The sequence below is a fragment of the Sus scrofa genome, chromosome 1 (genome assembly GCF_054392235.1).
Source record: "Sus scrofa isolate SSC_HxYL_T2T_F1_AM1 chromosome 1, Sscrofa_HxYL_maternal_Yorkshire_Landrace_v2.0, whole genome shotgun sequence".
Lineage (NCBI taxonomy): Eukaryota > Metazoa > Chordata > Mammalia > Artiodactyla > Suidae > Sus > Sus scrofa.
The window spans coordinates 191562311-191589074 of NC_139383.1; the positions used below are offsets into that span (position 1 = coordinate 191562311).

The 26764-nt window shown below is 40.9% G+C and overlaps 1 protein-coding gene across 22 annotated transcripts in view; it reads right to left on the minus strand.

Annotated features, from left to right (window-relative positions):
* Positions 1 to 26764, minus strand: part of TRIM9 (tripartite motif containing 9) — a 210381-nt gene that overhangs the window by 25321 nt on the left and 158296 nt on the right. For all 22 annotated transcript variants that reach the window (XM_084981079.1, XM_084981069.1, XM_084981072.1 and 19 more), the window contains 4 exons: positions 25805 to 25900; positions 22666 to 22788; positions 9439 to 9549; positions 7476 to 7629 (listed from right to left, as the gene is read on the minus strand). In XM_084981079.1, the coding sequence (XP_084837205.1) occupies positions 7476 to 7629; positions 9439 to 9549; positions 22666 to 22788; positions 25805 to 25822 (406 nt within the window). In that variant the 5' untranslated portion in view covers positions 25823 to 25900. The remainder of the gene's footprint in view (positions 1 to 7475; positions 7630 to 9438; positions 9550 to 22665; positions 22789 to 25804; positions 25901 to 26764) is intronic.

The window sequence follows — 26764 nt, forward strand, 5'->3', positions numbered from 1 at the left end:
TGAGCGCTTGAAGGCGTAGCCCTTAAAGGGAAATGTTTAACATGGAGTATGGGTTTCCCAACCCGCCCTCTAAAGCCTATTTCACTCATAACATGGCTGATAAATTTATCATAGTTTATTCTGAGTCTTAAACCTCATTTAATAAAATGGGGGCTGCCTATGCCGAAATAGCTGTGAAACCACTATGTTTTTAAGGTTCTATCTTTTTCTAATTAGTGATTCTACCTAAGGTTTTGAGCACATAAGAAGCTATAACTGGATTTTTGAAAATTTGTTACCAAGTGACACAAACAGTGATTTTTCAGTTTTGAAACTTTTGAGGAATTTGACATCATTCTCCCAAGGTAGCTATGCTTTGAAAATGGCACTAGTTCAAGTTTATTCTTTCTGTAGGGGTACAGCAGTCTGCAGCACATGTATTTTCTCTTTGGTAAGGTGTGGGAACAGATGGGGTCTGGCAGGGAGGGTCAGAGTATCCTCATGACCTTGTGAGAATCTGTCACAGCGTTACTAGTCACAACACTCCCATTTTCTGGTGAGTCTTGAGTCTTGTATTACTTAAAACTGTGGATTATTTGAAGCTTGAGACATACAGACATCGAAATGTTAGTGAATGAATAATCCTAGTTCCTAACATATGAACTCAATTTATGTACCTGGGAGCAGTGTTTTTACTAACTGCTTAATTTTTTTTTTTTTTTCAGCACCAAAACATGAATTTATTTTTATAGCACTTTGACAATGGGAGAGGACAGTTCAGACCACATCCAGGGACCTAGAGATGAACTAATGTTAACTGCTGAACACCTGGCATGCTGTACCAAAGTTGAACTTTGAGTGTCATGCACTGAATTAAATCTGCTCCTTGTCAGTCACCCCAACTAAGAAGACGGTTAATGTAACAGCAGTTTAGGAAACAGGTTCTATGGTAGATAACCTAGAAAACAAAAGCAGGGACTATCACAAGAGAGATACGAAGGTGAGGCAGGTCCATTATCTTACACTTAAGAAGGCTGATACAGTGTGGGAAAACAATGCCTGAGTTATCAGATCAAACGTAATTAAATCAAAATCACAACCAGTTAAGTGGAGGTCATCAGTTTAGGAAGGGAAATCATATTTCAAGTTTCAATGTCACAGAGTCAGAGGACAATGGCTCTGAAGCCCAGAGGTCCTAAGACATCTGGATTTGGAGGAAAGGAAATCAGTGCATTGCCTTGTTCAATAAGTAGGCTACAGGACTGGATGGAAAGAGGAGACAGAAAACAGAACTCTCTTGAATGAGGGAGTAACAGGTATCACCTAGGAGCTGTAATTGGGAGTTAACTTAAGGTCATTGTTCCAGTTAGGAACTTTTGTCATTTAAAGTTTTTACCATATAAGAATACATCTTAACATATTAACTGTGGACTAAAATCTGACAAGTTTAAGCCATTCTTCAAAGGGGTTCTAGAGACAGGGAATGATTCTCTCTGGGGGTATTTGATCTTAACTGTCCTTGGTGGCTGGAGCCTTCAAGAAAACAATTCCTTTGACTCTGTTTCATTATCTCCTCTATCAGTCTTCATTTTCCTTTTGCTCATGTTTCAGTCAAGTCTACATTTCATCAATTTTAATATCAAAGAAAAAGATCACAAGATGGTTTCAACTTGAATTATACAAATGCTTATGATGTCTCTGATAAACTCAAATTTCCCATATAGACATAGGTATAATTAAAAGTTTAATTGAAATACATGGTGTCATGTGTAATTAAAACATGTGAACTTCATTATAAGTCCTCAGTGGATAGTCTTTAAAGCTTAAGAAGTTATAAAGAAGCCCGAACCAGTCACTAGTCTTTAGATCTTGAAACTATTCCAAATTTAAGCTTAAGCAAACAAACAAAAAAGCAAAGTAACAGAGTAAGCGGGGGGGGGGGGGGGGGGGGGGGGGGATTGAGAGAGAGATATTGAGAGAGAAAAGGAAGGAACAAGGAACCCAGAAACATTTGCATGAGTCTAAATCTATTTCTCAATGTGTCGAGAATTATTTTTTCTTTTTCCTTATTTACCCCCAAAGTGATGTTGCATATAAAAGGAAAAATGTGACAAAATTACACCCTCATTAGCAAAGGCTGAGGCTGGCATTTCAGAAAAACAGGTTTTCTCCTGAGTGTTACATCATTACCTTTTTAAAAAAACTTTATTAGAAATAAAATAAATGGTCTACAAGAATTCAAAGTATTTTCAAGTTGATTTGTCTCTTGTGTTTTGGAAATGGATAGCGTTACAGTTCTTGGGCTGAATTCTGAGAGAGAATTTTTTTATCTTATTAAAACTCCTGGCATGGGCTACAATAGCTATCTTAATCTTAACACCTACATGATCATTTCTGGACATCTTTATTTTTCCTAAAGATCTAGTTTCCCTTGACCTGACCAGAATTTTAGTACTCAGCATCCTTTTAGCCTGTAAAAATCAAACTTCAGGCTAAAAATACTCCTCTTAGATACAGGAGAGTAGCTGTATTTTATTGACTTCCTTAGTGTCTGGTGGAGCGTCATCTCAAAGTTAATTCTGCCACAGTGGCTTGTTATACCAGTTTTCAAATGTCTTACCTCTTTAAGGTCATTCTAGTTCAAATAATCTCTCATAGTTTTCATCTTTGTTTACTTTTTTCTCTGATCCTTCAGATTGTGAACACTCCCAAACATCCAGACTTCCTCCAAGAGGGTTCCCAGGGGTGTGGTGAGAACGTGTGAGAAAAGGGAGCTGGCCTCCCACCGTGATGTGCAAACACTGCTGAGGGCCAGACTGTGGGGAGAGCCTTCCATTTGTTCCCTCACTTACTTTTCAACACAACCCCGAAAAGATATTATCTCTATTTGTAGAAAAGGAAACTGAAACACAGAAAGGGTTCACAGCTAGTGAGTGGCAGACCCGGGTTGTGATGCCCAGCAGGCTGGCTCCAGGAGCTGGACTGCCTCTCCAATCTGGGGTTCAGTAATAGTGAATGAGAGGGAAGGTGCAGGCCTCATTCCAAGAGGAATGTTTCTTTTTGGTTCCTACGATGTGAACCATAAAGCCTCTCGAGAATCATTGATATAGATTAATATATTTCACCTTAAGAGCTACAGTGCTGGGGAATGCAATTTTACCTGTCATCTTCTCTGAAGGCCCCTTTGTGGACTGTCATTCCTTTTTATGGTGGTTGAACAATGCAAATGGCAACTGAGGAAAGTTTAGACTTTAGAGAGATGACAGGCTGTTTCTGGAAAGCTGTCACTAGTACTTTGCTAAGGATAAACTTGAACCCAGGCTTTGAGAACATGAACACCAGGCCCCCAGATCATGAACAGATTCCCTGCAAGTCCACATGTGGGCTCATCTCCATCACTGCCAAACCTCTGGCAAAACTTTCTCCATGATTTATAGGAGAGTCTGTTCAGATCACACTGTCCTTGCCCATGACCTTGGTGCATACTCAGGGCTTTTAACATTCAACATGAGCTAGTGAAGATAAATGTGTCCCTATATGAGTAGAGGCATTCAAGGGATTAACAGCCATGGGTCTATGTGCTAAAAAGGCTTAATGGACTGTTAGGTCACTGTTTCATGCTGGGTCAGAATGAGCACACTGGCATTTCATTTCAGCATTGACTCATGAACTTTGGGATACCTTGTATACTTAGACAATTCTCGGCTAATATTTTTCTGAGAGAGGGTAGATATCTGAAATCTATTCTGAGCCAAACAGGAGAGCCCTTGATGGACTGGAAAAAAATATTAAAATTTCCTTCTCATGACCTGGTAAGATTTGAAAATAGCAATTTAGAATGGAGAAAAAATGTTTTCTATTACTTAGTAATAAAAAAAGAAAACAAAGTTTAATCCATTGTTTTCTACAAAAGGAAAGGCCTGATAAATCAAGCACCAGTCTTACTAGTTTGGAAAGAGGGTAAGATGATTTTCTAATCAAAATGCACCTGGAAAACATGTTATTACAATTTAGGGCTGTTGATCAAAGAGGTTTCCAGCATTCTCCATTCAGATCTCAATTGCTTGAGAGTGATGTGGAATCAGAAAGGGCGGATCAGTTAAATCCTTAGTAAATAAGATAATAATTTTAGGCAATGCATTTTAGCTGAGTAGTAGCTGGCCTAAGTGGGAATATTTAAAAACCAACTATAGACTTTCTTCTTCGATGTTAAAAAAAAAAGGCATTTGAGATAGAATTTCAAAACCAGGGAGATGCTCAAATTTTGAGTTTTGAAGTAAATAGATATTTTAGTTGTGAGTTTGAGTCATAGCTTTAAATACACATTTCAAGTAACTCTGAAAATATTTTAACCTTTCAGTTAATCCACTTAGCGCAATTAGAAATCATATATTGAAGCTAATGTATTGTTATTCTCACAATGGTCAAAGTAAAACCATTTCAAATACTAAAATTTTGGCCAGTATATATGGATATGGGGGATGCAATTTCTTGAGATATTTTTACTGACAAGCTGTGAAAGCGCAGTTTATTAAACTGACTTTGAATATCCTAAGAAAATACCCTAATGAAAAGACCAACAATATAGCAGGCATAGTTGTGTATATGCTAACAGATATCAAAAGGACCAGTAGGGGAACCTAACTACCGCCAATCAAGTTCTACTGTGTCATGACCTTTTGCCTTTTTCTTTCCATCGAAAGCTTGACAAATAAAAACTATTCAGATTCTAAGGAGGACTGGGTTCTCACTGAATTAATTAAACTTAATGAGCACAAAGTAAAGCATATAAAGTAACTCTGCAGAGGGATAGTTGGCATGTGTGGTGTTCTCTGCTGTGTGTACATTTGTGTCCACACTCACTTCTGTGTGCAGCTCTAAATGGCCAAGTGAGAATGCTTTAGGAATCCGGTCTATGATGCAACAACACGTGAACCTGCAGTTCACACAAGAGATAAAGGGCCAGTTCACTTCAGTGCAAGAGTTACCATTGTGCCAACTGGACTGGACACTACTGTGGCAGATGGACATGACTCAGATGAATGGGGGAGGAGAGGGTGCTCCAGCTGATTAAAGCATCTGCAAGCCCTGAGGCTTCTATCCTCTACCCACCCCTCCTCCTGTCCCATCACCAAGGCTAATGGGATTGGCTCATTTTTCTTTTCTCTTCTACCCAAAGCCCTTACATTGCCCTTTTGTGACACATTTCCTCCTGTGATCTACTTGTGACATAACCTTTCAATGATTCTAACCTCATTGAAGGAACTGGGTACAGAGGGAGGTGGATCAGGGGGATTTACCACAGTCTCTATATACTACCTGGATGGTGACACTTCACAGGCTACCATGTAGGTTTTTGTTTGTTTGTTTTTTTTTTTTTAAAAAGCCAGAAAGCAATGCCACAACAACAACAACAAAAATTAAGTGTCTTTTTTTTTTTTTTGTCTTTTTGCTATTTCTTTGGGCCGCTCCCACGGCATATGGAGGTTCCCAGGCTAGGGGTCTAATCAGAGCTGTAGCCACTGGCCTACGCCAGAGCCACAGCAATGCGGGATCGGAGCCATGTCTGCAACCTACACCACAGCTCAAGGCAACGCCGGATCGTTAACCCACTAAGCAAGGGCAGGGACTGAACCCGCAACCTCATGGTTCCTAGTCGGATTCGTTAACCACTGCGCCACGACGGGAACTCCAAGCGTCTTAAGTTTAAGAGAAGAATTCAGTTATTCCTTGAAGAGGCCATTTAATAAGGCACTAACTTAACAGCACAAACTAGAAGTTGTAGGTATGGGTTCTGGAATCACACTCCCTGGGTTTGAATCCCAGCCCTACCACTCAACTAGCTGGGTGAGCTCAGACAAGTAACCCAGTCTTCCTGTGCCTCAATTGTGAGACTAAAACAAGTTAATTCACGGAAAGCACTTAGGGGTTTCTCTGGTTCAGGAGGCAGCCAGTAAATGCTAACTAAGTATTTTTGTTACTCCAGTGAGGCATTTTTATTTACAATCTATACACTACTTACTTCAAAAATTAATTAAGGCATCCTCCCAAAGCAATACATATTAAAACAAAAAAATGAGAAAACTGAAAATAAAAGAGGGCAAAAATCCATTAAAAGGATGAGAGAAGTACATGTTCCAGGGACAAGGATGAGTGTAACTGGATGATGCAAGTATAGAGCCCTAACACTCGTTGGGTTATGTGGTTCTGTCTGATAAAAGGACACATGGGGATTTTTCTTAAGAAATGAAAATTGTAAAGCACTGAATTTATTATGTGGATGCTTCAATTGGGAGAAGCAAAGAACAAATCAGTATCTTCTGTTTTAAAAAAAGATCAGAAAAGGACAAAGTTATAGAGATAGAGGACAGATCAGTTGTTGCCAGGGCCTGGGGATGGCAGAGGGGAGGATGTGGGTGTGACTAAAAGGGGCAACATGAGGGAAATCTTTGTGGTGATGGGATAGTTCTGTATCTTGACTGCAGAGGTGGTTACGCATGTGATGTGATGCCAGAGACCCCCCCCCCCCCACTGTACCAATGTTAATTTCCTGCTTAGATATGATGTGACAGTTATGCCAGATGTAACTACTGATGGAAACTAGATCAAAGGTACAGGGGACCTCTCCTTACTATTGTTGCAACCTCCTGTGAATGTATAATTGTTTGAAAAGAAAAAAGTTTTAGAAAATCAGAAATATTTTTTCAAATGGGATATACTTACATTGTCATAAAAATATCATTTCATTGCATGGTTGACTTGAGATTTTACTTTTCTTTGCAAGAGTTATTTTCCTTAAGATAATTTTAAGTACTTGAACTTCCCCTCAGCCACCTCAAAATCTTGCCATATCCCTTAATCACATAGACCAAAAAGTTTAAAAAGTTAAAGTTCTTTATATTTTCATTTTCCTTCTGTATCCAGGCTCTCATTTTTCTTGACCAGTAGTAGGCAGGCCGACTCTGATCCCCTCAAATTCCCACTAATCCATGCTCAACTGTTTGCTACCCCTCTATCCCTGTGGAAGCAGTTTCAATTCTGAGCTTTCTTGATTTATAACAATATATCTGGGTTCCTGTCTTTAACAAGATTTTATTTCTCTACAGCGATGCTCTCTCTCTCTTTCTTCCTCCTTTTCTATCAGTTCTTCTCTGGTGTTGAGCATGAAATCTCTAAGACTCTCAAAGTGGTGAGCATTGATTTGATCTGGATTTATCTGGCTTTCAGGTCACACGGCTATCAGGGTACATTACCATGAGATCCTAAGATAGGAGCCACTCCAGATTTTTGTAACACTAACCAGAGGGTGTGTGTGTGTGTGTGTGTGTGTGTGTGTGTGTGTGTGTGTGTGTGTGTGGACTTTCCTACCTCTCAGGTGATTTATAAACCTGGAGGCTCCCATTTGTTTTCTGCAATCTGGCAAGTTGCCTTTATCCTGCTCCCAGCTCTAGGATCCACTAGGGGCGTTACTATAACTGGGGGACACAGGCACGCACCTTTCATCTGCACGAAGTCCAGCTGGTGGATGGACTGCAGCAGAGGGCTGTTGTCCAGACTCAAGTCGAAGTCCGTGGTCATCCTGGGAGTGAGTGTGCCTTTGCCCCACTGATCCTCAGTCAGGTGCACCCTCCTGATGAGGGCGTCAGAAATCTATCACAACAAAGACCACAGCCTAAGAAATGCAGCCCTACGGGGACACATCACTCTGCTCCTTGCTGACTCCCTGAGAGCACCACCAACTGCCTTGGGACTCACACCCTTCCGTCTCTAGGCAGGAGTGAAGAGCTGTTATGATGAGGGTGCCCCATGATTTATTCCAAAAATCTGAACAATCCTGTGAGTCAGATGGGGGCACTATACATAATTAGCAGCTGTTAATTGCTCTAATGTATGATGCACACTCTAGATATAGGATCATGCTATTTATGACTGATTAAGTAAAAGCCAGCAACATTGACTAATATGTTAGCGATTAGTTAAATCTACTAGAACCAACAACCCTAATTCTTTTCTTTTTTTTGATTAAAGAAAAAATTAATCATACCCAAAAGTAGAAAGAATAGCATAGAGAAACCCCATGTTTCCATCACCTAGCTTTAACAATTATCCAATTATCTGATTAATTTAACAATTAGCAATCTCGTTTTTTAAAATTCATTTATTTATTAATTATTATAATTATTGCTTTTTAGGGCCACACCCATGGCACATGGAAGCTCCCAGGCTAGGGGCTGAATCCTAATTGGACCTACAGCTGTTGGCCAATACCACAGACACAGCAACGTGGGATCTGAGCCACAGCTCACCGCAATGCCAGCTGAATAACCCACTGAGCAAGGTCAGGGATTGAACCCACAACCTCATGGTTACTAGTTGGATTTATTTCTGCTGCGCCACAACAGGAACACTCAATCTTGTTTTTTTAAATGAAAGTATAGCTGATTTAACTTTTAATTATAGTTGATTTACAATGTTGTGCCAATTTCTGCTGTATAGCAAAGTGATGCAGTCATATATCTATATCTGTATGTACACACGTACACACACATGTTCTTTTTTATATTCTTTTCCATCGTAATAACCTTAAGTTTCTGATATGAGCTGTGGGTATCCTGTCAAAACTTAGATATAAATTTTATTAAATAGTTTAGAGATGATGCATATGATAATCTGTAAAATCGAATGTCTTACACTTTAAGTGCCTCATCTTCTATGATTTTATTCTTTGGTAGAGAACTTTTTCATTTCTTATATTTAGTCCCCTCTGTAGTTCTTGGCCAGTTTGGTAGAATGTGAGTTGGAAAGAATCTACGTGTTTCTTAATAAAAGTTCCCTTAATCATTGGGATCAAAAGTTAAATAAATTTTAGCTGACATCATAGCATGTCACCGAAACAACACTGAAGAAATATGACACATCTCAGGAGTGAAAAAACCTCAATCTTCTTGGGAAGTCACTGACTTACCGGCCAGAAGTAAGTGTTAAGAAACTAGAAACTTTGTATATTTAGACATTTCTAGCTGACAAAACTGTCCATGACATTAGTAAAGTGATCCAATTATATATATATATATATATGTATATATATATATATATATATATATATATATATTTTTTTTTTTTTTGGCTGCAATCTGCTGAGCCACCAGAGAACTCCAAGGGACCCAATTCTTAAGCAAGGCAATAACTCTGCTTTGGAGGAACTTACAGGGGATTCCATTTTCATGATTAAACATGAAAAAAAAAAAACATTTTAAAAAGCCCACACACTTCTCAGTCTTGTAGCACACGGTGGCAGATACTTCTGGAGAACCAGTGAAGTTTTGCGGGCACCTATATACACACGGCAGCATGAAGGTGGGTTCTGTTGTGAGGGGCCGTTAGGAGTCTGGCCTTGGCATCGTAGACTCAGTCTCATGGAACATTGAGAATCTGCAGCAGAAACTAGGTGACACTTACCTGCAAAAATCCACTAGGGTCATTTTCCTTAATCACCTCCAGGCAGTACTCCATGAGACCCGTGGTCTGGCGCAGTTTCACTGTGCAGTGAGAGATCTGATCTCGGACCACCTAGGATTGATGAGACAACAGGATGGTCCTCAACGGCAGAAGGTAGAAAAGAAGCAAATTGGGATTTTTGGAACGCTTTCTCAAACTGGAATCCAAGAGCATCATGGAATGGAACTGAATTAATGAAAATGTTTTGTGGCAGTGTCTGCTGTGGACAATGGCTCTGGAAGACAGATTGGATAATGGTTCTTACAGGGACTTGTAACAACTCGACCCATAAGAAAAGCATGAAGATGTCAGAACCCTGGGAAGCTGGTTATCTTGGTGCTCTGAGGGACATCATCCACTGGGTCTCCCTCAATCCCCTCTTCTGGGAGCTACTTTAAGAGGGAGGTCATGGAGATTCTGTAAAGGAGCTGAGTAGCCTGAGGTGCTGCTGCAGTTCTGCTCTGTGATACAGTTGCCCACCTCCTCCTGCCTCCATCTGTCCCTTCTGAAGAGCAGATGTCACCATCTGAACCCAGATCCTCTCTCATTCTTCTGGATTGGTGGCGGCGAAGAGGAGGAACTTGCTAGAGGTGGAACTTGCTGCCAGACAATGAGCTAATGACGAGTAAGCCACACACAGAAAGATGCAGAACCAAGTTATAACCTACTTAGAACCACTCACTGCCTCACCTGGGAAAGCAATTTTAAAGGCTATTTGCTGAGCTATCTATCAGTCTGCCTTAACCTCAAGAGGCATCTGTGAGCATGCAGTTTCTGCCTCTAGGAAGGTGTCTGTGCCCAGTGTCAAGCACATGACAGTCCTTGAAGTTCCCTTCTTTAGAAACGTTCACCTTCTGTGTCCTCTGCTCAGTGACCAAAATCCTGAAGCAGTCTTTGAAGCATGGAGTTAAACAAGAGTTTTCTAGGAACCTGTATTACTCATCCTCTCTATTTATATTACTTTGCAAAAGCCTCAAAAATAACCTGCATTCCAGATTTTATGGAGGATAACTAAAAGGCATTTTTAATGAGAATTATTTAAAAAATTTTTATTGTTCCTTATTTTTAGTTTTGATTATAAATTTATTTTCCATGAAATAAATGGAATGATTACATCTTCTTTCAAAAATAATAGGAAAATAGACAGAAAGGAAAAAGCAAATCACCTCACCACTCCAAAACAGATGTTTAAAGCATTTTGATATTTCCTTTAAATTTTTTTCCTTGAGCTAGATGTAGGTATAACAGCAATTACAGTATGTGACAATTTTACCTCTTTTTCACTTAACATGATATCATAGGCATTTTCTGTGTTGCCACCATTAGTAAATGTTACTGGCCACATAAATAGCCTATTAAGTGGGTTATATCATAATTTATTTAACTTATTTTTGACATTTAAAGTTCTTAATTGTCAACAGTTCATTCAGTCATTACTGTTGATCGTCCTTTCTAATTTTTCATTGTGTTAAAATATGTATAATGTAATACTTGCCATTTTACCTATTTTTAACTGGACAATTCTGTGGCATTAAATACATTCACATTGTTGTGCAACCCTCACCACCAACCATCTCAAGAACTTTTTCTTATTCCCAGGCTGGAGCTTTGTATCCACCAAACAATAATTCTACATTCACTCCCCCCAGTCCCTGGCAACCGCCATGCTACTTTCTGTCTCTGTGATTTTGACTACTCTAGGTACCTCATATAAGTAGAATCATATAATATTTGTGCTTCAGTGACTGGCTTACTTCACTTACATAACATCTTCAAGGTTTATCCATGTTGTACCCTGTGTCTTTTTAAAACTGAATATTATCCCATTGTATGTATATACCCCATTTTGTTTATCCATTCATCCATTGATAAACACTTAGGTTGCTCCACCTTTTGGCTGTTATGAATAAAGCTATTACAAACATGAGAATACAAATATCAGTGCAAGTCCCTATTTTCACTTTTTTTGTTGTTTATACCCTGAAGTGGTATATACACTTGGATATGACAAGTGGGTATATTGCTGGCTCATATAATGAGTCTATTTTATTTTTTTAAATTTTTTTATTACTCAATGAATTTATTACATTTATAGTTGTACAATGATCATCACAATCCAATTTTATAGGATTTCCATCCCACAACCCAGCGCATCCCCCCATCCCACAAACTGTCTCCTTTGGAAACCATACGTTTTTCAAAGTCTGTGAGTCAGTATCTGTTCTGCAAAGAAGTTCATTCTGTTCTTTTTTCAGATTCCACATGTCAGTGAAAACATTTGATGTTGGTATCTCATTGTATGACTGATTTCACTTAGCATGATAGTTTCTAGGTCCATCCATGTTGCTAAAAATGCCAGTATTTCGTTCTTTTTGATGGCTGAGTAATATTCCATTGTGTATATGTACCACATCTTCTGGATCCACTCCTCTGTCCATGGACATTTAGGTTGTTTCCATGTCTTGGCTATTGTAAATAGTGCTGCAATGAACATTGGAGTACATGTGTCTTTGCGAGTCGTGGTTTTCTCTGGATAGATGCCCAGGGGTGGGATTGCTGAATCAAATGGGAGTTCTATGTTTAGTTTTCTGAGGAATCTCCATACTGCTTTCCACAGTGGTTGCACCAATTGACAATCCCACCAACAGTGTACTAGGGTTCCTTTTTCTCCACACCCTCTCCAGCACTTATTGTTTGTCGACTTTTGGATGACGGTCATCCTGGCTGGTGTAAGGTGGTACCTCATAGTGGTTCTGATGTGCATTTCTCTAATAAGGAGTGATGTTGAACATCTTTTCATGTGTTTTTTTGGCCATCTGTATGTCTTCTTTGGAGAATTGTCTGTTTAGATCTTCTGCCCATTTTTTGATGGAGTAGTTTGTTTTTTTGGTATTGCGTGGTAGGAGGTGTTTATAAATTTTGGAGATTAATCCCTTGTCAGTCACTTCATTTGCAAAGATTTTCTCCCATTCTGTGGGCTATCCTTTCGTTTTGTTTAGGGTTTCCTTTGCTGTGCAGAAACTTTTATGTTTGATTAGGTCCCATTTGTTTATTTTTCTTTTTATTGTCATTGCTCTAAGAGATGGATCTGAGAAGATGTTGCTGTCATTTATGTCAGAGAGTGTTTGGCCTGTGTTTTCCTCTAAGATTTTTATAGTGTCTGGTCTTATATCTATGTCTTTATTCCATTTTGAATTTATTTTTGTATATGGTGTTAGGGAGTGTTCTACTTTCATTCTTTTCCATGTGGCTGTCCAGTTTTCCCAGCACCACTTACTGAACAGGCTGTCTTTTCTCCATTGTATATTCTTGCCTCCTTTGTCATAGATGTAGGTGCATGGGTTTAATTCTGGGCTTGCTATACTGTTCCACTGATCTATATTTCTGACTTTGTGCCAGTACCATATAGTTTTGATGATTGTTGCTTTGAAGTATAGTCTGAAGGCATGGAGCCTGATGCCTCCAGCTCCATTTTTCATTTTCATGATGTCTTTGGCTATTCTGGGTCTTTTGTGCTTCCAAACAAACGTTAAAATATTTTGTTCAAGTTCTGTGAAAAATGTCCTTGGTAATTTGATAGGGATTGCATTGAATATGTAGATTGCCTTGGGTAGTATAGTCATTTTGATAATATTGACTCTTCCAATCCAAGAGCATGGTATGTCTTTCCATCTATTTGTGTCATCTTTGATTTCTTCCATCAGTGTCTTGTAGTTTTCAGAGTACAGGTCTTTTGTCTCTTTAGGTAGGTTTACTCCTAGGTATTTTATTCTAATGAGTCTATTTTAAATTTTTTTAGAAATTGCTATACTATTTTCCATAGCCTTTGCACCATTTACATTCACACCAACAATACACAGGAGTTCCAATTTCTCTACATTCTCACTAACATTTATTATTGTCTGTCTTTTGGAGTTCCCTGATGGCCTAGTGGTTAAGGATCAGGTGTTGTCACTGCCATGGTTTGGGTCACTACTGTGGCATGGGTTTGATCCCTGGCCAAGGAACTTCCGCATGTCACAGGCACAATCAAAAAATATGTATTATTGTCCACTTAAAAAAAAAAGCCATCCTAATGGGTGCAAAGTGTATCTCATTGCGGTTTTGATTTGTGTTTCTCCAATGACTAGTAATCTTGGGCATCTTTTCATGTACTCATTGGCCATTTGTATATCTTCTTTGGCAAAAAGTCTATTCGAATACTTTGCCCATTTTTAAATGGAGTTGTTCGGTTTTTTTGGTTGACTTTTGATGCACAAAATTTATAATTTTCATGAAGTCCAATTTGTCCACTTTTTCTTTTATTGCCTGTATCAAGAAATCATTGCTAAATCCAATGTCATGAAACATTTGCCCTATATTTTCATCTAAGGGTTTTATAGTTTCAGTTCCTACATTTAAGTCTTTGATCCACTTTGAGTTAATTTTTATACATGGCTTTGGGTAATGGTCCAACTTCTTTTGCATGTGGATAGCCAGTTTCCCCAGCATCACTTGCTACAAAACTTCTTTTTTCCATTGAATGGTCTCGGAACTCTTGTCAAAAACCATTTAACCATATTTGTGAGAGTTTATTTTTGAGCTCTATTCAATTTCCAGTGGTCTTTGTGTCTCTCTTTATGCTAGTACTATATTTTGTAGCTTTGTAATACATTCTATGATCTGGAAGTGTGAGAACTCCAATTTTGCCCTTCTTTTTCAAGGTTATTTTGACTATTTGGAGTCTCCTAATATTTTGACAGATGATTTTGTTATTGCTTTTTAGCTTTCAATTTAGTTAAAATTTAAAAAAATATAAGATTTAAAACCTCTTTATTGGAGTTTGTGAAAGAAGCCAACTTTGATATAAAGATTATTTGTTTTGTGATTTTGATTGGTGGGGAGGGTCCAAATTTTAAATTCACCAGTTGATTTATTTTCTTCTGACATCTAGTATGTTTCTGTCAAACTATCACAACCATCTGCTGGTCTGGGCTCCAGTACTGCAAATTATTATATTTTATTTTTATTTTATTATTTTACTTTAAAATCAGAAAGTAAAGGAATGTTAAGTTTCTGCTTCTTGGGGGAAAAGAAAAACACCCACAAGTAAAACACTTAAAAATGCAAGAGAGCTAATATGCCACTTATCTCTGCTATATGAGGCTTGATGAAATTTTTTATTAACAGAAAATGCTTTTATATTTCAGTAGGCAGTGCATCAATGCTGCTAGGTAGGAGAAACCTCAGCAGCCCCATTCACTCCTTAAATGGCATCTGCCCTAGGACTATGCAGAAGCGACTGGTACTGAAAGTCTGAATAACAAGTACAGACTGGATCTGAGTACTGTAACCCAAAGTGAGTCTGCTTTTGAGGCAGACTGAATTGTATTTACTTTCCAGAACATTCAGCTCAATGATATTCTTATGACCTAAAATGTGCTGAAATGAATACATTGCTGAGGCCTCATAAAATTCTATGTCTGCCTCTGCAAATTTGCTTCTCCAGCAAGGGTTATTTGGTGCCACAGGAGCTGTGGGACTGTCAGGGGCTCTGATTACTCTTAAAAAGCTTCATTGTTGCAGTGCCAAAGGTCAGAGAGTTTCAGGGGTGTTTGCCCTTGGATTCTGTATTTCATGGTTCAGGCTTCTTGGCTCTCAATTCCCACTGTTCCTGGCTCTCAATTCCCACTGTTGCTACACTTGGTCCACTCTTCCAAACATTTTAATCAACCATTTCGCAGTGATCACAGTAGGCTGTGATAAAAATTACTGTTAAAAATTAAACAGTGGGGTTCCCAGAAGCAGAATTTTTGGGTGCTTTGTAATCAACTTTTAGTTTCTCAATTAATCTAGCAAGACTTTCCATCTTATGGAAATCAGCCAGATAATTACATCTTTTAAAAGTGTAAATACTTTTTCCCCTCTGGGTGTCTCTATCAGCTTTCTTACTTGCTAACTTCTTCACTCGGTGTTATTTCTACCCCTTATTATTATTATTTATTTCTACATTATATTTTTAATGAAAAGCAGTTCTTAGGAAGCCAGACCCATGCTTTTTCTTTGAATTCCATGTTTCTATGCAGTGGTGCTGATGCTCTGGAGAAATCCTTGGCACTGTGTTTGTAGCTGGCTGGATTTAAGGAGTTTCTTTTCTTCAGAAGGAAATGTACAATTTGAGGGAGTGACACAAATAGGAACTGGGAAACAATCTTCCAGTCTTCATGTGCATTAAAGCCTAAACCAGCTCTCAGGGGACAATGAATTAATCTGTGGTCCATAGTTTTAGAGAAGGCTTTCACGATTTTATCAGCAGTCACCATCTGTTCTGGATGGCAAGTCCTATTGATTGCTTGAAGAGTTCTATTTTGTTAAGTGGCAAATTTATGAAGGTCATTTCTTGGGTCAGGATATGACACTGTACCAATTTGGAAAAGGAGATTTCGAGAACAGACTGTTGTGTCCCTTTGAATGCTTAGATTTTTTTAGTAACAAAGAGCAACCCATGATAGCTTGTACAATACAAATGTAAAATTTTCTTCTGCCTATTCACAACTACATTTTCCTACCCTGTTTTGAACTGGCTGATCTTCTGCCACTCAACTCATGCGATACAAAGAGCAGTAAGAACTTATTAGGTTAATTGAAGAGGATTCTATTATTTTATCTAATATTGACCTTGGCACCTTTCTTCCACCTCCATTCACCTCCCCATATTACACATGGATCTTTAAAAATATTTCTTTAATTTTTCTTTTTAATAAATACTTTTTCTCTTAGTGTTCTCTCTCATCCCTTCAGTCTGGAGGGATATCATTAGTGAATTTTTAGTCTAAAGACTAATATACTCTCTCTCCTATTTTAAGACATTCTTTCTTAAATATACTCTCTACCTTTTCATAACCATTTAAAACAATTTCCTCTAAGTATAAGGCAATCCTTTTTTTTTTTTTCTCTAAGGTACAAGCACTTTCAAGATGCAAGCTTGGATAAAGAAGATGTGGTACATATATGCAATGGAATATTACTCAGCTATAAAAAGAATGAAATAATGCCATTTGTAGCAACATGGGTGGACCTATAAATTATCATACTAAGTGAAAGTCAGGCAGACAGAGAAAGACAAATATCATATGAGATCACTAATATATGGAATCTAGCAAAAAAAATGATACAAAAGAACTTACAAAATAGAAAGAGACCCAAAGATTTTGAAGCCAAATTTATGGTTACCAAAGGGGAAATGTGGGAGGGATAAATTAGAGGGTTGGGGTTGATGTATACACATTACTATATATAAAATAGGTAGGTAACAAAGACCTATAGTACATCACAGGGAACTCTACTCAGTACTGTGTAATAGGATGTGAGCTAAGGGAAAAGAATCTGAAAAGGAACAGGTATATGATTATGTATACCTGACTTACTTTGCTGTACACCTGAAACTAACACAACTTTCTCAGTCAGCTATACTTCAACAAAATTTATCTACAAAAAAAGAAGCAATCCTGAAGGATTTATTCTTCACAGGTTCTTTTGGTCAGTAGTTTCTTCTGTGTCTCATCATGTCGTCAGGAAAGATGACCAACCGATGCTTGGACCTGACTCATTGGTGATTTATAGGTGAAGTGCTTTGAGTTAGATTCATCTAGTAAAACAAGTAACTCTCTTGTTTTTATCCTAGAGTAAAACATTATCTCCTATATTACATTCACTAAAATCAGAGGCATTTAAATTCAGGAAGAGCATTTTTCACATGCCACCATTCTCCCACATGGTTTATGGAAATACGGTAAATATTTCCCCCATTCTCTTGATACCACCCTCTATACTAGTGTAATTAATTTAACTACACTGGCAACTAATCATTTCAAAGACAAGTCTAAGGCTTTGAGTTTGTAATCAAGAAAAGGATCATTTTGGAGCTCCCGTTGTGGTGCAGTGGAAACAAATCCAACTAGTATCCATGAGGATGCAGGTTTGATCCCTTGCCTCGCTCAGTGGGTCAGGGATGCGGCATTGCAGTGAGTTGTGGTGTAGGTTGCAGACGCAGCTCTGATCCCGCATTGCTGTGGCTGTGGTGTAGGCCGGCGTCTACAGCTCCTATTGTACCCCTACCCTGGGAACCTCCATATTGCTGCAGGTGGGGCCCTAAAAAGACAAAAAAAAAAAAAATCCAAAAACCAAAAAAAAACCCTCATCAAACTTGGTGCACTATTTTATGCAATGATCAGTGACAAGCCACTAAACAATTTCCTAGGTTCAGAGATAATCACACCCATACATAGGCTAATTCTACAGTATGAACTATGGTAATTATGGAAAATGAGTTCTAGGAGCACTTCTGTAGGGAGTGAAACTGTATTTCCAGTCTTCCAAGGACAACAGCAATAATAAAGCTAATATTTGAGCACTTGCTAAGGGCTTTACAATGCCCTATAAATGGGACAGCTACATCTAGCCTTATCTTACACACAGGTGAAAGAAACAGAGCTGTTAGAGACCTAGGAAGTTATAAAGTGTGTCCTCACACCCCATTATTTACGCCGGAATCTGGGATCCTCACCTCTCAGCTCCATCTTGCCTCAGAACCAGAACAGTTCAATCTGCTCCAGCAATTGGTGCTTTCAGAGGGGGCCATGAGTAGGTTATAAAGACTGCCTTTATGCACACTTGCTTTCCAGCTAGCCCTTGGGAGGGCTCAAGAAGAGAAAGCTGCCAGAAAACCACACACACAACTCTCCTCTTTGTCAGAGAAAGTAGGCCCCCAGAGAGCTCTGCCAAAGGGAAGCGGAAGGCCCTAAGATTATCCCCACCGGCCTGTGAGTGATGGGCTGGCCAACAAAGACAGAACGAAGTACTGTGCTTGGCAAGTGAAGACTATAAAAGGCCAGTCTTTTCTCACAAATCTGAGAAGTGACAGAAGTGACAAGAAAGGGAAGTGGCAGGAGAAGAAAAGCAGAGGGAGGGAGGCATGGAGGCTGGCATCAGCAGTCAAGGTGTTGGCCTCGTTGACTGTTTTTAGAAGCAGTGACAGACAACCATCGGCTGAAAATAGCCGAGAAACAAATCGCTCGAGACAGAAGACAGAACAGCTTTGCTGCCGTGGGGGGCAATCAGCCACCTGTCTCTCTTTGCTGGTGCCCTTGGGGATCTGGGGCAGGGACTCCACCCTGGGCAGGCAGCTGCCTCTGTTTAGCATCCCCACACACATCAGTGTGCTCTGCAGGCCACCAGTACGATGGGCCATGGCCGGACATGGAGTCCCCTCAACACATCACAGCTGTTCCTGTTCTGTCTCCATCTGTGCCCACAGCACAGCCTATAACTGATGTCCACACAGTCCCATCCTGCAGAGACAGCACTAAAGAGGGGGACAGGGGGCTTTCATGGTCCTCTGCATGTTTTTCTTCCTCTCCTTTTTTGGCATGTGCAAGTTCCTGGGCCAGGGATCAAACCCCAGCCATAGCAGCAACCAGAACTGCAGCAGTGACCACGCTGGATCCTTAACCCACTGAGTCACCAGGGAACTCCCCACTCTGAACTTTTTGATGTGGATAAATGATGTTTTCTCAATCCTTGATTCCCTCATCGGTCCAGAATGCTGCCCTTGTGTCGCTCCTGTATAGAAAACCTAGAGTTGCCGCTACAGTTACCCTATGGCTTATCAAAAACTGTTCACCATATTCTGTTCAAAGATGCCAGGAAGGTGTCTGCAATGTTTTATAAGAGATGTCCATGAAAGAAAAAGTTAAAATTGTATGGCTACATACTAAAATGGCTCATCCCCTATTAGAGAGGAAAATCCCAGCTGTGCAGCTCAGTAATGGAAAGAGCTATGGTTTTATGTTAGATAATCTAGGTGGTTCAAATGACATTTTAAGTTCCTCTACAACCATGAAAGTTCTGGGGTTCTGAAGGATTCTAAAACGAAGGGCTATAATGATATTTTTAGTAATGTAGGAGCGGGTGATGGAAAACAGAAAGCATCCACTGGTCTTCGTGACTAAGTGGATGGAGCAAGACCAGGATGACTGTGCTGGTCATCCTCTTTTTCCCTCACAGCTCTGCCCATTCCTGCAGGCAAGAATGGAAACTGCCATCAATGCATACCTCCCAAGACTTGGGCTCCAAAGCCAGCTTACCCATGAGATGCTCTGTGACCCTTTCAGTGGGAAGTGAATTTGCCCTCCTCACAACTTGTCATGACATGGGCCACCTTCTCCTGGAAACTCACTCTCTACCCATGTTGGAGCCATTTGTGGGTGTGATGGATCTCACCCATGGGACTGTAAGCCTCACAGGGCAAGACTCATCCTGAGTCACCTTCCTGTCTCTCTCGCCCTCCCCCAGCCCAGCACTCAGCTCCTGGCATGTGTGCATCAGGCTGGTGCTGGCTGGCTGGGGAAGGGATGAGTGGGGACCTACATTCTCTTTGCTTGTACTACCAGCCAGAGGCAGTAGGTGCCATGGTCCAGATTCTGGCTCTGAAGCCAGGTTGCCAGTACTGGAGTTTTGGATCCCTAGACCAGTTCTTAATATCATGGTGCCATGGTTTCCTCACCTCTAGAGTATGGATAATAGTAATAGTGACCTTGCAGAGTTATTGAGAGGGATAGAGGTTGATTCCTGCAACACGATTTGTATAGTGCTATCTCAAAGAAAGCATCCCTAAATGCGAGCTATTGCTGTCATGAAAACCAGGACTTGGGCACCAAGGATGCTCATTCTGTGTTGCCACCTGGGTAACTACAGAATCACATTTCACGGCACTTCTAGATTTTAATTCAGATTAAAAAAAAATGGTAACTCCAGAAGAATTTTTCATTCGGGCCTAACTTGACTATCTTGGATAAAATGTTTATGGACATTGGACATTTAAATCCTTGTCCCAGATTGTTGCAACTAAATGTATGAGATTAATATCCACATGGTAAAACCTTTGGAGAACTTCTTGGGAAACAGTACCTTTAATACTGTTAACAGTACCTTTAATACTTTAAAACCTTTGGAGAACTTCTTGGAAAACAGTACCTTTAATACTGCCCCCACTTGCCTCCCCCATATTCTAGAAATTACTACATGTTACCATGAAACAAGCCCAGCACTCCTTTACGAAATTCAAAAGCAAATAACTTGATCATAGACACTAAGGGACTGAAGCCTGGAAACTGAAGAGCTGGACAAAGTCATCTAAGTAGAACTTGCTATCATTCAGCATGCTGTGAATCATGCATGATGCAGGTGAGTGGGGCTGCCTCTCTAGGAAAGCCCAGTGCTCTCTTGATTACCTGCAGTCGGTATGAAGACATCTCCATGAGGCTGGGGTTGGTGTGGTGTCTCTTGGGAGCATGTGTTCATTCTAAGATGACCCTGAGAGGGTCTTCCGGTTAGACTTGCCCCCAGGAAACAGTGATGGTCTTCCTGGAAAGAGTGGTAAGATCCCTAGCCTTGGTTTGCTGTCCAAGCCAATAGGCTAAGGCTTTCTGAACATTCAAGCCCTGGACACTTTTCTTTCCTAATTCCTGGCTCAGATTCCAACTTCAAGACCTACAAATTTCTTTCATCAAGGAATCTGCTGTGCCTCTCCTTGATGCAATTGCTCTGTTGTGTCATATCAGGAATACTCAAAGGGACATGGCCTTGATACAGCATCAGTGAGGTCAGGCTGGCCAAATTAATCTTGGGGCACAGCCCTCCCCTTCCGACTTGGACCCTGTTGTTACAGCTCAGCATCCTGCCTGCCTCCATTACAGAGGTCCCCTCAGAGTGACAGGTGGGCAAGTCACAAAGGCAGGGGAAAAAGGTTTATATTCCAGGCACATTACTGCCCTGTCTTTGGGGAGGAAGAAGCAGGTATGTGGATCTAAGTATGTTTTGAGGAGCTGCAGGTGGGTAGCAAGGAGTGAACCTTAAGGAGGAAGCCAGAGTTGGGGTTAGGCTTCCCCCGTTGCCTAGCCCCCTGTCTTCATGGTGGGTCCTGGGTGTCCTGGGTCCTGGAGTGTGGTGGGTGCAGATTAAGGACTGGTGACTCCACTGCTAGGGTTTAGCACTGCCAGTCTCGCTACAGGTCTTGCTCAGGTCTCACGCCCCAGTTAGCAACTGATTTATTGCCTTGTTTCTAGTAACCATGAACTGGGCACTGGCCCTGCTCCAAGCTTCCTTGACACCAAGCTTTGGCCCCAATCTTGTAAGCTGTGTTCTTTAGTTCTTCATTTTGAATCTCTTCCTTGGTTCTCTTCTGGAATCCCACTCTTCTAGAAATTGGACACTTGTTCTGCATGGGCTAAAGCCTATTCTAAGCCTGCTGAGAAAATCTGCCACATCCTGGGTTCTTCACCAGCCACCAGCTCCCCCAGGACTGTGTCTGCTTGCTGTTGCCCAATAGTGGAGCTCCCTGATGCTGACTGCCTGACCCCACGGAGAGTCTCACTTCTCCCTCCACCCTGATCTCAGGCCAGTAGGGCATACTACCCACCTAGGACCCACTGGTAACCACCCTGAGGATTGCTAGCCATCTCCTGATGGCCTACTTCCTATTTCCTTCTGTTGGGTGCCTCCGGTCTATGTCTACCCAGTCTGCTGTCATGTGTTGTTGTCCTGCTCTAAGGGGGCAACGGATGGGGAATCAGATATCTGGAGATCAGTCCTCCTGCCAATAGGGTCCCAGACTTGGGATCAATTGACTCTGCTGTGTAATGACCAAAGTCTGTATAGCTGTTCAATTGCCTCGTTTGCTTCAGAAGTTAAGACAAATCTTATTTGTTTTCTGAAAAATACAGATACCATTTCCAAATTCAAAAATACATTTGCCTCTGCATGGTCATTCCGGCCACTTTGGCTAAAATTTCAGCCCCCATCCTGGGTATTCCCCATCCTTTTTTCCTTATTTTTTTTCTTAGCACTTTTTACTAACATACTGCATATGTTACTTACTTACCTTGCTTACTGTTTATCCCTTCTAGTAGAATATAAGCCCTGGGATTTTGATGTATTTGTTATGCCTGCACCCAGAGCAACTCTTGGCTCAGAGAAGTCACTCAATGAGTACTGGTGACATAAAGGAAGGAGTGAGTGGTAAATGGAGGGACGTGCTGCTCCTCACTGGCCAGACTAGTGGCCACCCAGGGCTGTGGGCATCCGTCTGTCCGTCACACACTGGGAGCCCGGCTGGCTGGCCTTCCATTCCCCCCAGGGCACAGCACTCACCTTTAGCTTGTGCTCGTGCTCCTTGTTGACGCGGGCAAGCAGCTGGGCTTTCCTCCTGTTGAGGGCGTCAATGAGGGCATCACATTGAGCCACCAGGCAGGCCTCAAATTCCACACTGTTCTCCTGTGTGAGAGAGCACAGCTCTCAGCTGCAAGGTGCCTGGACACCTCGGGCTGCTAGAGACAGCAGAGACCTCTACCATTTGTGGGGTAGAGGCCTCTGCTGAAGGGGAGGATGAGGAGCCCTATCCACAGAGCACATTTGCTTTTTATAAATAATGGAATAAACTTCATTCCACAGTGGTAGTGTTCACTTTAAATTTAGATCAAAGGGATAAATATTACTTAGCACGTTTACTTTTACCAAGAGGAGCTCATCTCTGCAGTCTGAATTATATCAAGTAAAATAAAGTTTTAGTTAGTAGAGCTGAACATGAATCCTTCTGAGGACAGCATATGCCCAACTGTGCATGGTGGAAGATGAAAGAGAGGCTGGTTGCAGGCGTTCTTGGCTCAGTGGGTTAAGAACTTGACATAGTGTCCTTGAGGATGCGGGTGTGATCCCTGGCCTTGCTCAGCAGGTTAAGGATCTGGCATTGCCCTGAGCTGCCATGTAGGTCACAGATGCAGCTCAGATCCTGAGTTGCTGTTGCTGTGGCACAGGATTTGTGGATTTGACCCCTAGCCCAAGAACTTCCATATGCTGTAGGAGTGGCCCTAAAAAGAAAAAAAAAAAAAAGGCTGGTTGACTGAGGAGGGTCATATTGTTGAGGTATGAAAGAAAAAGAATCATCAAATTCAGGGAGAGAAAGGAGGTAGCAAATGGTAATGGTCTTTGACATTAAACAGAAATCCAAGGACAACAGAAATTTATAAGAATAATCATGTGCAAAAGTACTTGCTCCTTTCATTAAAAAAAGCAAATAATGGAGTTCCCATTGTGGCCCAGTGGAAACAAACCCAACCAATAACCCAGTAACTATAAGGATGCTGGTTCAATCCCTGGCCTTGTTCAGTGGGTTAAGAATCTAGTGTTGCCATGAACTGTGGTGTAGGTTGAGGACGTGGCTTGGATCTGGAGTTGGTGTGGCTGTGGCCAGCAGCTGTAGTTCCGATTTGACCCCTAGCCTGGGAACTTCCATATGCCACAGGTGTGGCCTTAAAATGCAAAAAAAAAAAAAAAAAAAAAGCAAATGACAAGTGCAGGTAGGCAGTGAAGAACAATTGGCATACACAATAGACATCAGCCTGATGTAAAAATCCGACATGAACCCACAGCTTGTGAGGGAACAGGAACCTTATTCTAAATGGATTATAGTTTTCCCATCATTTTTTTTTTTTTTTGGTCTTTTTTCTGGAGCAGAGGGCTCACCCTCAGCATGTGGAGGTTCCCAGGCTGGGTTAGGGGTCTAACTGGAGCCTTAGCTGCCAACTTACACTACAGCCACAGCAATGTGGGATCCGAGCTGCATCTGTGATCTACACCACAGCTCACAGCAATGCCATCTCCTTAACCCACTGAACAGGGCCAGGGATCAAACCTGAGTCCTCCTGGATACTAGTTGGATTCGTTACTGTTGAGCCACAATGGGAACTCCAAGTTTCCCATGATGTTTAAATTGAATGCTGGATCTAGATTTTTTACTTGATTTAAATCTGTACATGCTATAGACATTTCTTTTAAGCAATTCTCTCACTAAATTATAAGCATTCATTAAAGGCAATCCTTTCAATAAATTAAATATGTCATTTTGATTCTCAAACCATAATCTGAAAAACAATTGTAATTTACAGCAAATGAAAGCTGAACACACCTCACATACATCATAATAGCATTGAAAAAATAGCACTCAGCTGAGTAAAATTTGGGGCACTTGAAAGGAAGGAAGAGCTTAGCCTCTCAAATTTTAATTTATTCCCAAAGTCATCAAGAAGTGTTTCTCTTAATATAAAGATCTATGGATAGGTATTAGGTCACTGTCTTCAAACGCAAGGTCTTGTTTTAAGGTGTGTTTTTGTAATTGCTTGAGCAATGACTTCTACAAATGTTAAGTTCTGGTTTTCATGACAATTGCTTTTGAGCTCTCACAGAAGCCCCCTGGAAAAGAGCACTGAAGAGGTCTCTCTGTCCCAAGCAGGGTAATACTGGGAGGAAGGGGACTCTGATTTAGAGCAGAGAGAAAGCTCTGCTCTGATGAAGAGTCGCAGTGCAGAGGCAAGCCTGGGCCTGCACATTTTATGCCAGCAAAAGCAAAGAAGAGACCAATTGATAAACTCTATTGCTTTGGAAAACAGAAGCAAGCGTACAACTGTGAGGTTGTTAGGGAATCAAAAGTTTTAATACAGGCTCGAATGCCAAAAAAGGGCAAAGAAATCAGTGTCAGATGCTTTGGAAGGCTGGCTTACATTTAAAAAGCCATTTCTGCTTTGACATGGGTTAAATATTAACTCAGAAAGTTAACTGACTGGAGGCTAGAGCTAAGGCGAGGCAAACCTCAAAGCATAAGAACAGTGAACAGTGCAGAAGATCATTATTTTAACATTTAATGCAACTTATGGCTTCTCCTCTTCAGCTACAATTCCATAAGTTCTCAAATGCTGGCTGATCTGTTGGTTATTGTGTCCAGATAAAGCAACCTGAAATTACAGTCGACAGGGGATCATAGTTGAAAAATTTAAGTATCTAAATGGAGGAAAAGCATTATTATGGGATGGGAAGATAGGAAAGAAGGAAGAAAAAAAATGTGATCTGTTTGTTACCATCAGATAAGATATAATTGATGCCAGGAGTTTTGGGAACCTACAGAGTTTAAAAACTCACCAATAATGACTGAATTCACAAAGAAATGGGCCTCTTTCTATATGCACAGCAGTAGAGAATTAGGAGCTCAGTGTGGAATTTAGGAACCACCTGGAAAATGTCCCTGGCTTTTTGGGAAACTGTAACCATCTCAAGAAGGGGTATATTTGCAGTTGGTCTGTATGTGTATTTGTGTATATTAGAAGAGAGAGAGCAGAAAAAAAATACATACGAAATCTCCCACAAAACTTAGAAGACACAGACAACCCCCATGCCCCCCCAGTACCCAGTTCCATCTTAACCTGAAGGGCCTGCTTTCTGCCTCAGGTGCAGCCCATACCTGGATCTGCTGGACCATGTTGCGCAGCTGCACCAGAAATTCCTTGGCTTCCTTGGCCCTGTCCGACAGCCCATTCAGCGCCTGGGAGAGCTGGCTCTGCAGAGACAGAAGGAAACCGTGGGACAATCGTTGCAGGAAGCAGCAATAGGCCACTCAAGGTGGTTTTCGCCCAAGACCCAAGAGCCCTCACCCTCCTTGACTCCTCTTGTCTGAGCTGGGCCACTTAGCCAACATCTGAGGATTCTGCTAATAATGACCCCCAGATCCCTTCCACAGACTTCTGAGCAGTGTCTCCCCTGAGGCAATGAAAACTTCTGGCTGTTGCAGTCAAAGGCCCTTCCCAGTCGATATCTGCCTGAAAGTTCCTCATCTCATTAATTACTTAATTGATTCAGCAATAGTTTTATTTAATTTTAAAATTTAAAAAGTAAGTCAGATGATCTGATACTTACCAACATTATTTAGCCCAAAGTGCTAAATAATGCACTGGGCTGATCTGGGATTGGGGCAGAAAGAATGAAGAGAGTAAAGGACAGGATGATGGAAGGAAGGGTGAGAGCATGGATGACAGATGATGCTCTTGGGCCATTTAAATGTAATGACCGATACAAAGGGGAGATAATGTCCTCCTCATCAATGTCATCTTCCTTCTGCCAAGTATAGCCCTGTTGCTCTCTGCTCTAGCCTCCTAAAACAAGTCATACTCTCTTTCTGACTTTCCACTCTGCCTCATCCACATGGGGATGCAATTCTGCATGGGGACCCAGGTATCCAGGTAAGTAATAGTTTTCCCAGCCTCCCTGGCTGCTGGGGGACAGTTCATGGGACACTAAGTAGAAGTTAGTGGGGGGGCTGGAGGGGTCTGAGAAAGCTTCTGCACTTCTGCTAACCTGGGACCAGTGTGACTGGTGCAGGCTCCTCCCTTTTTTTCCTGACTTTATGGCAGATGTCCTGTTACTC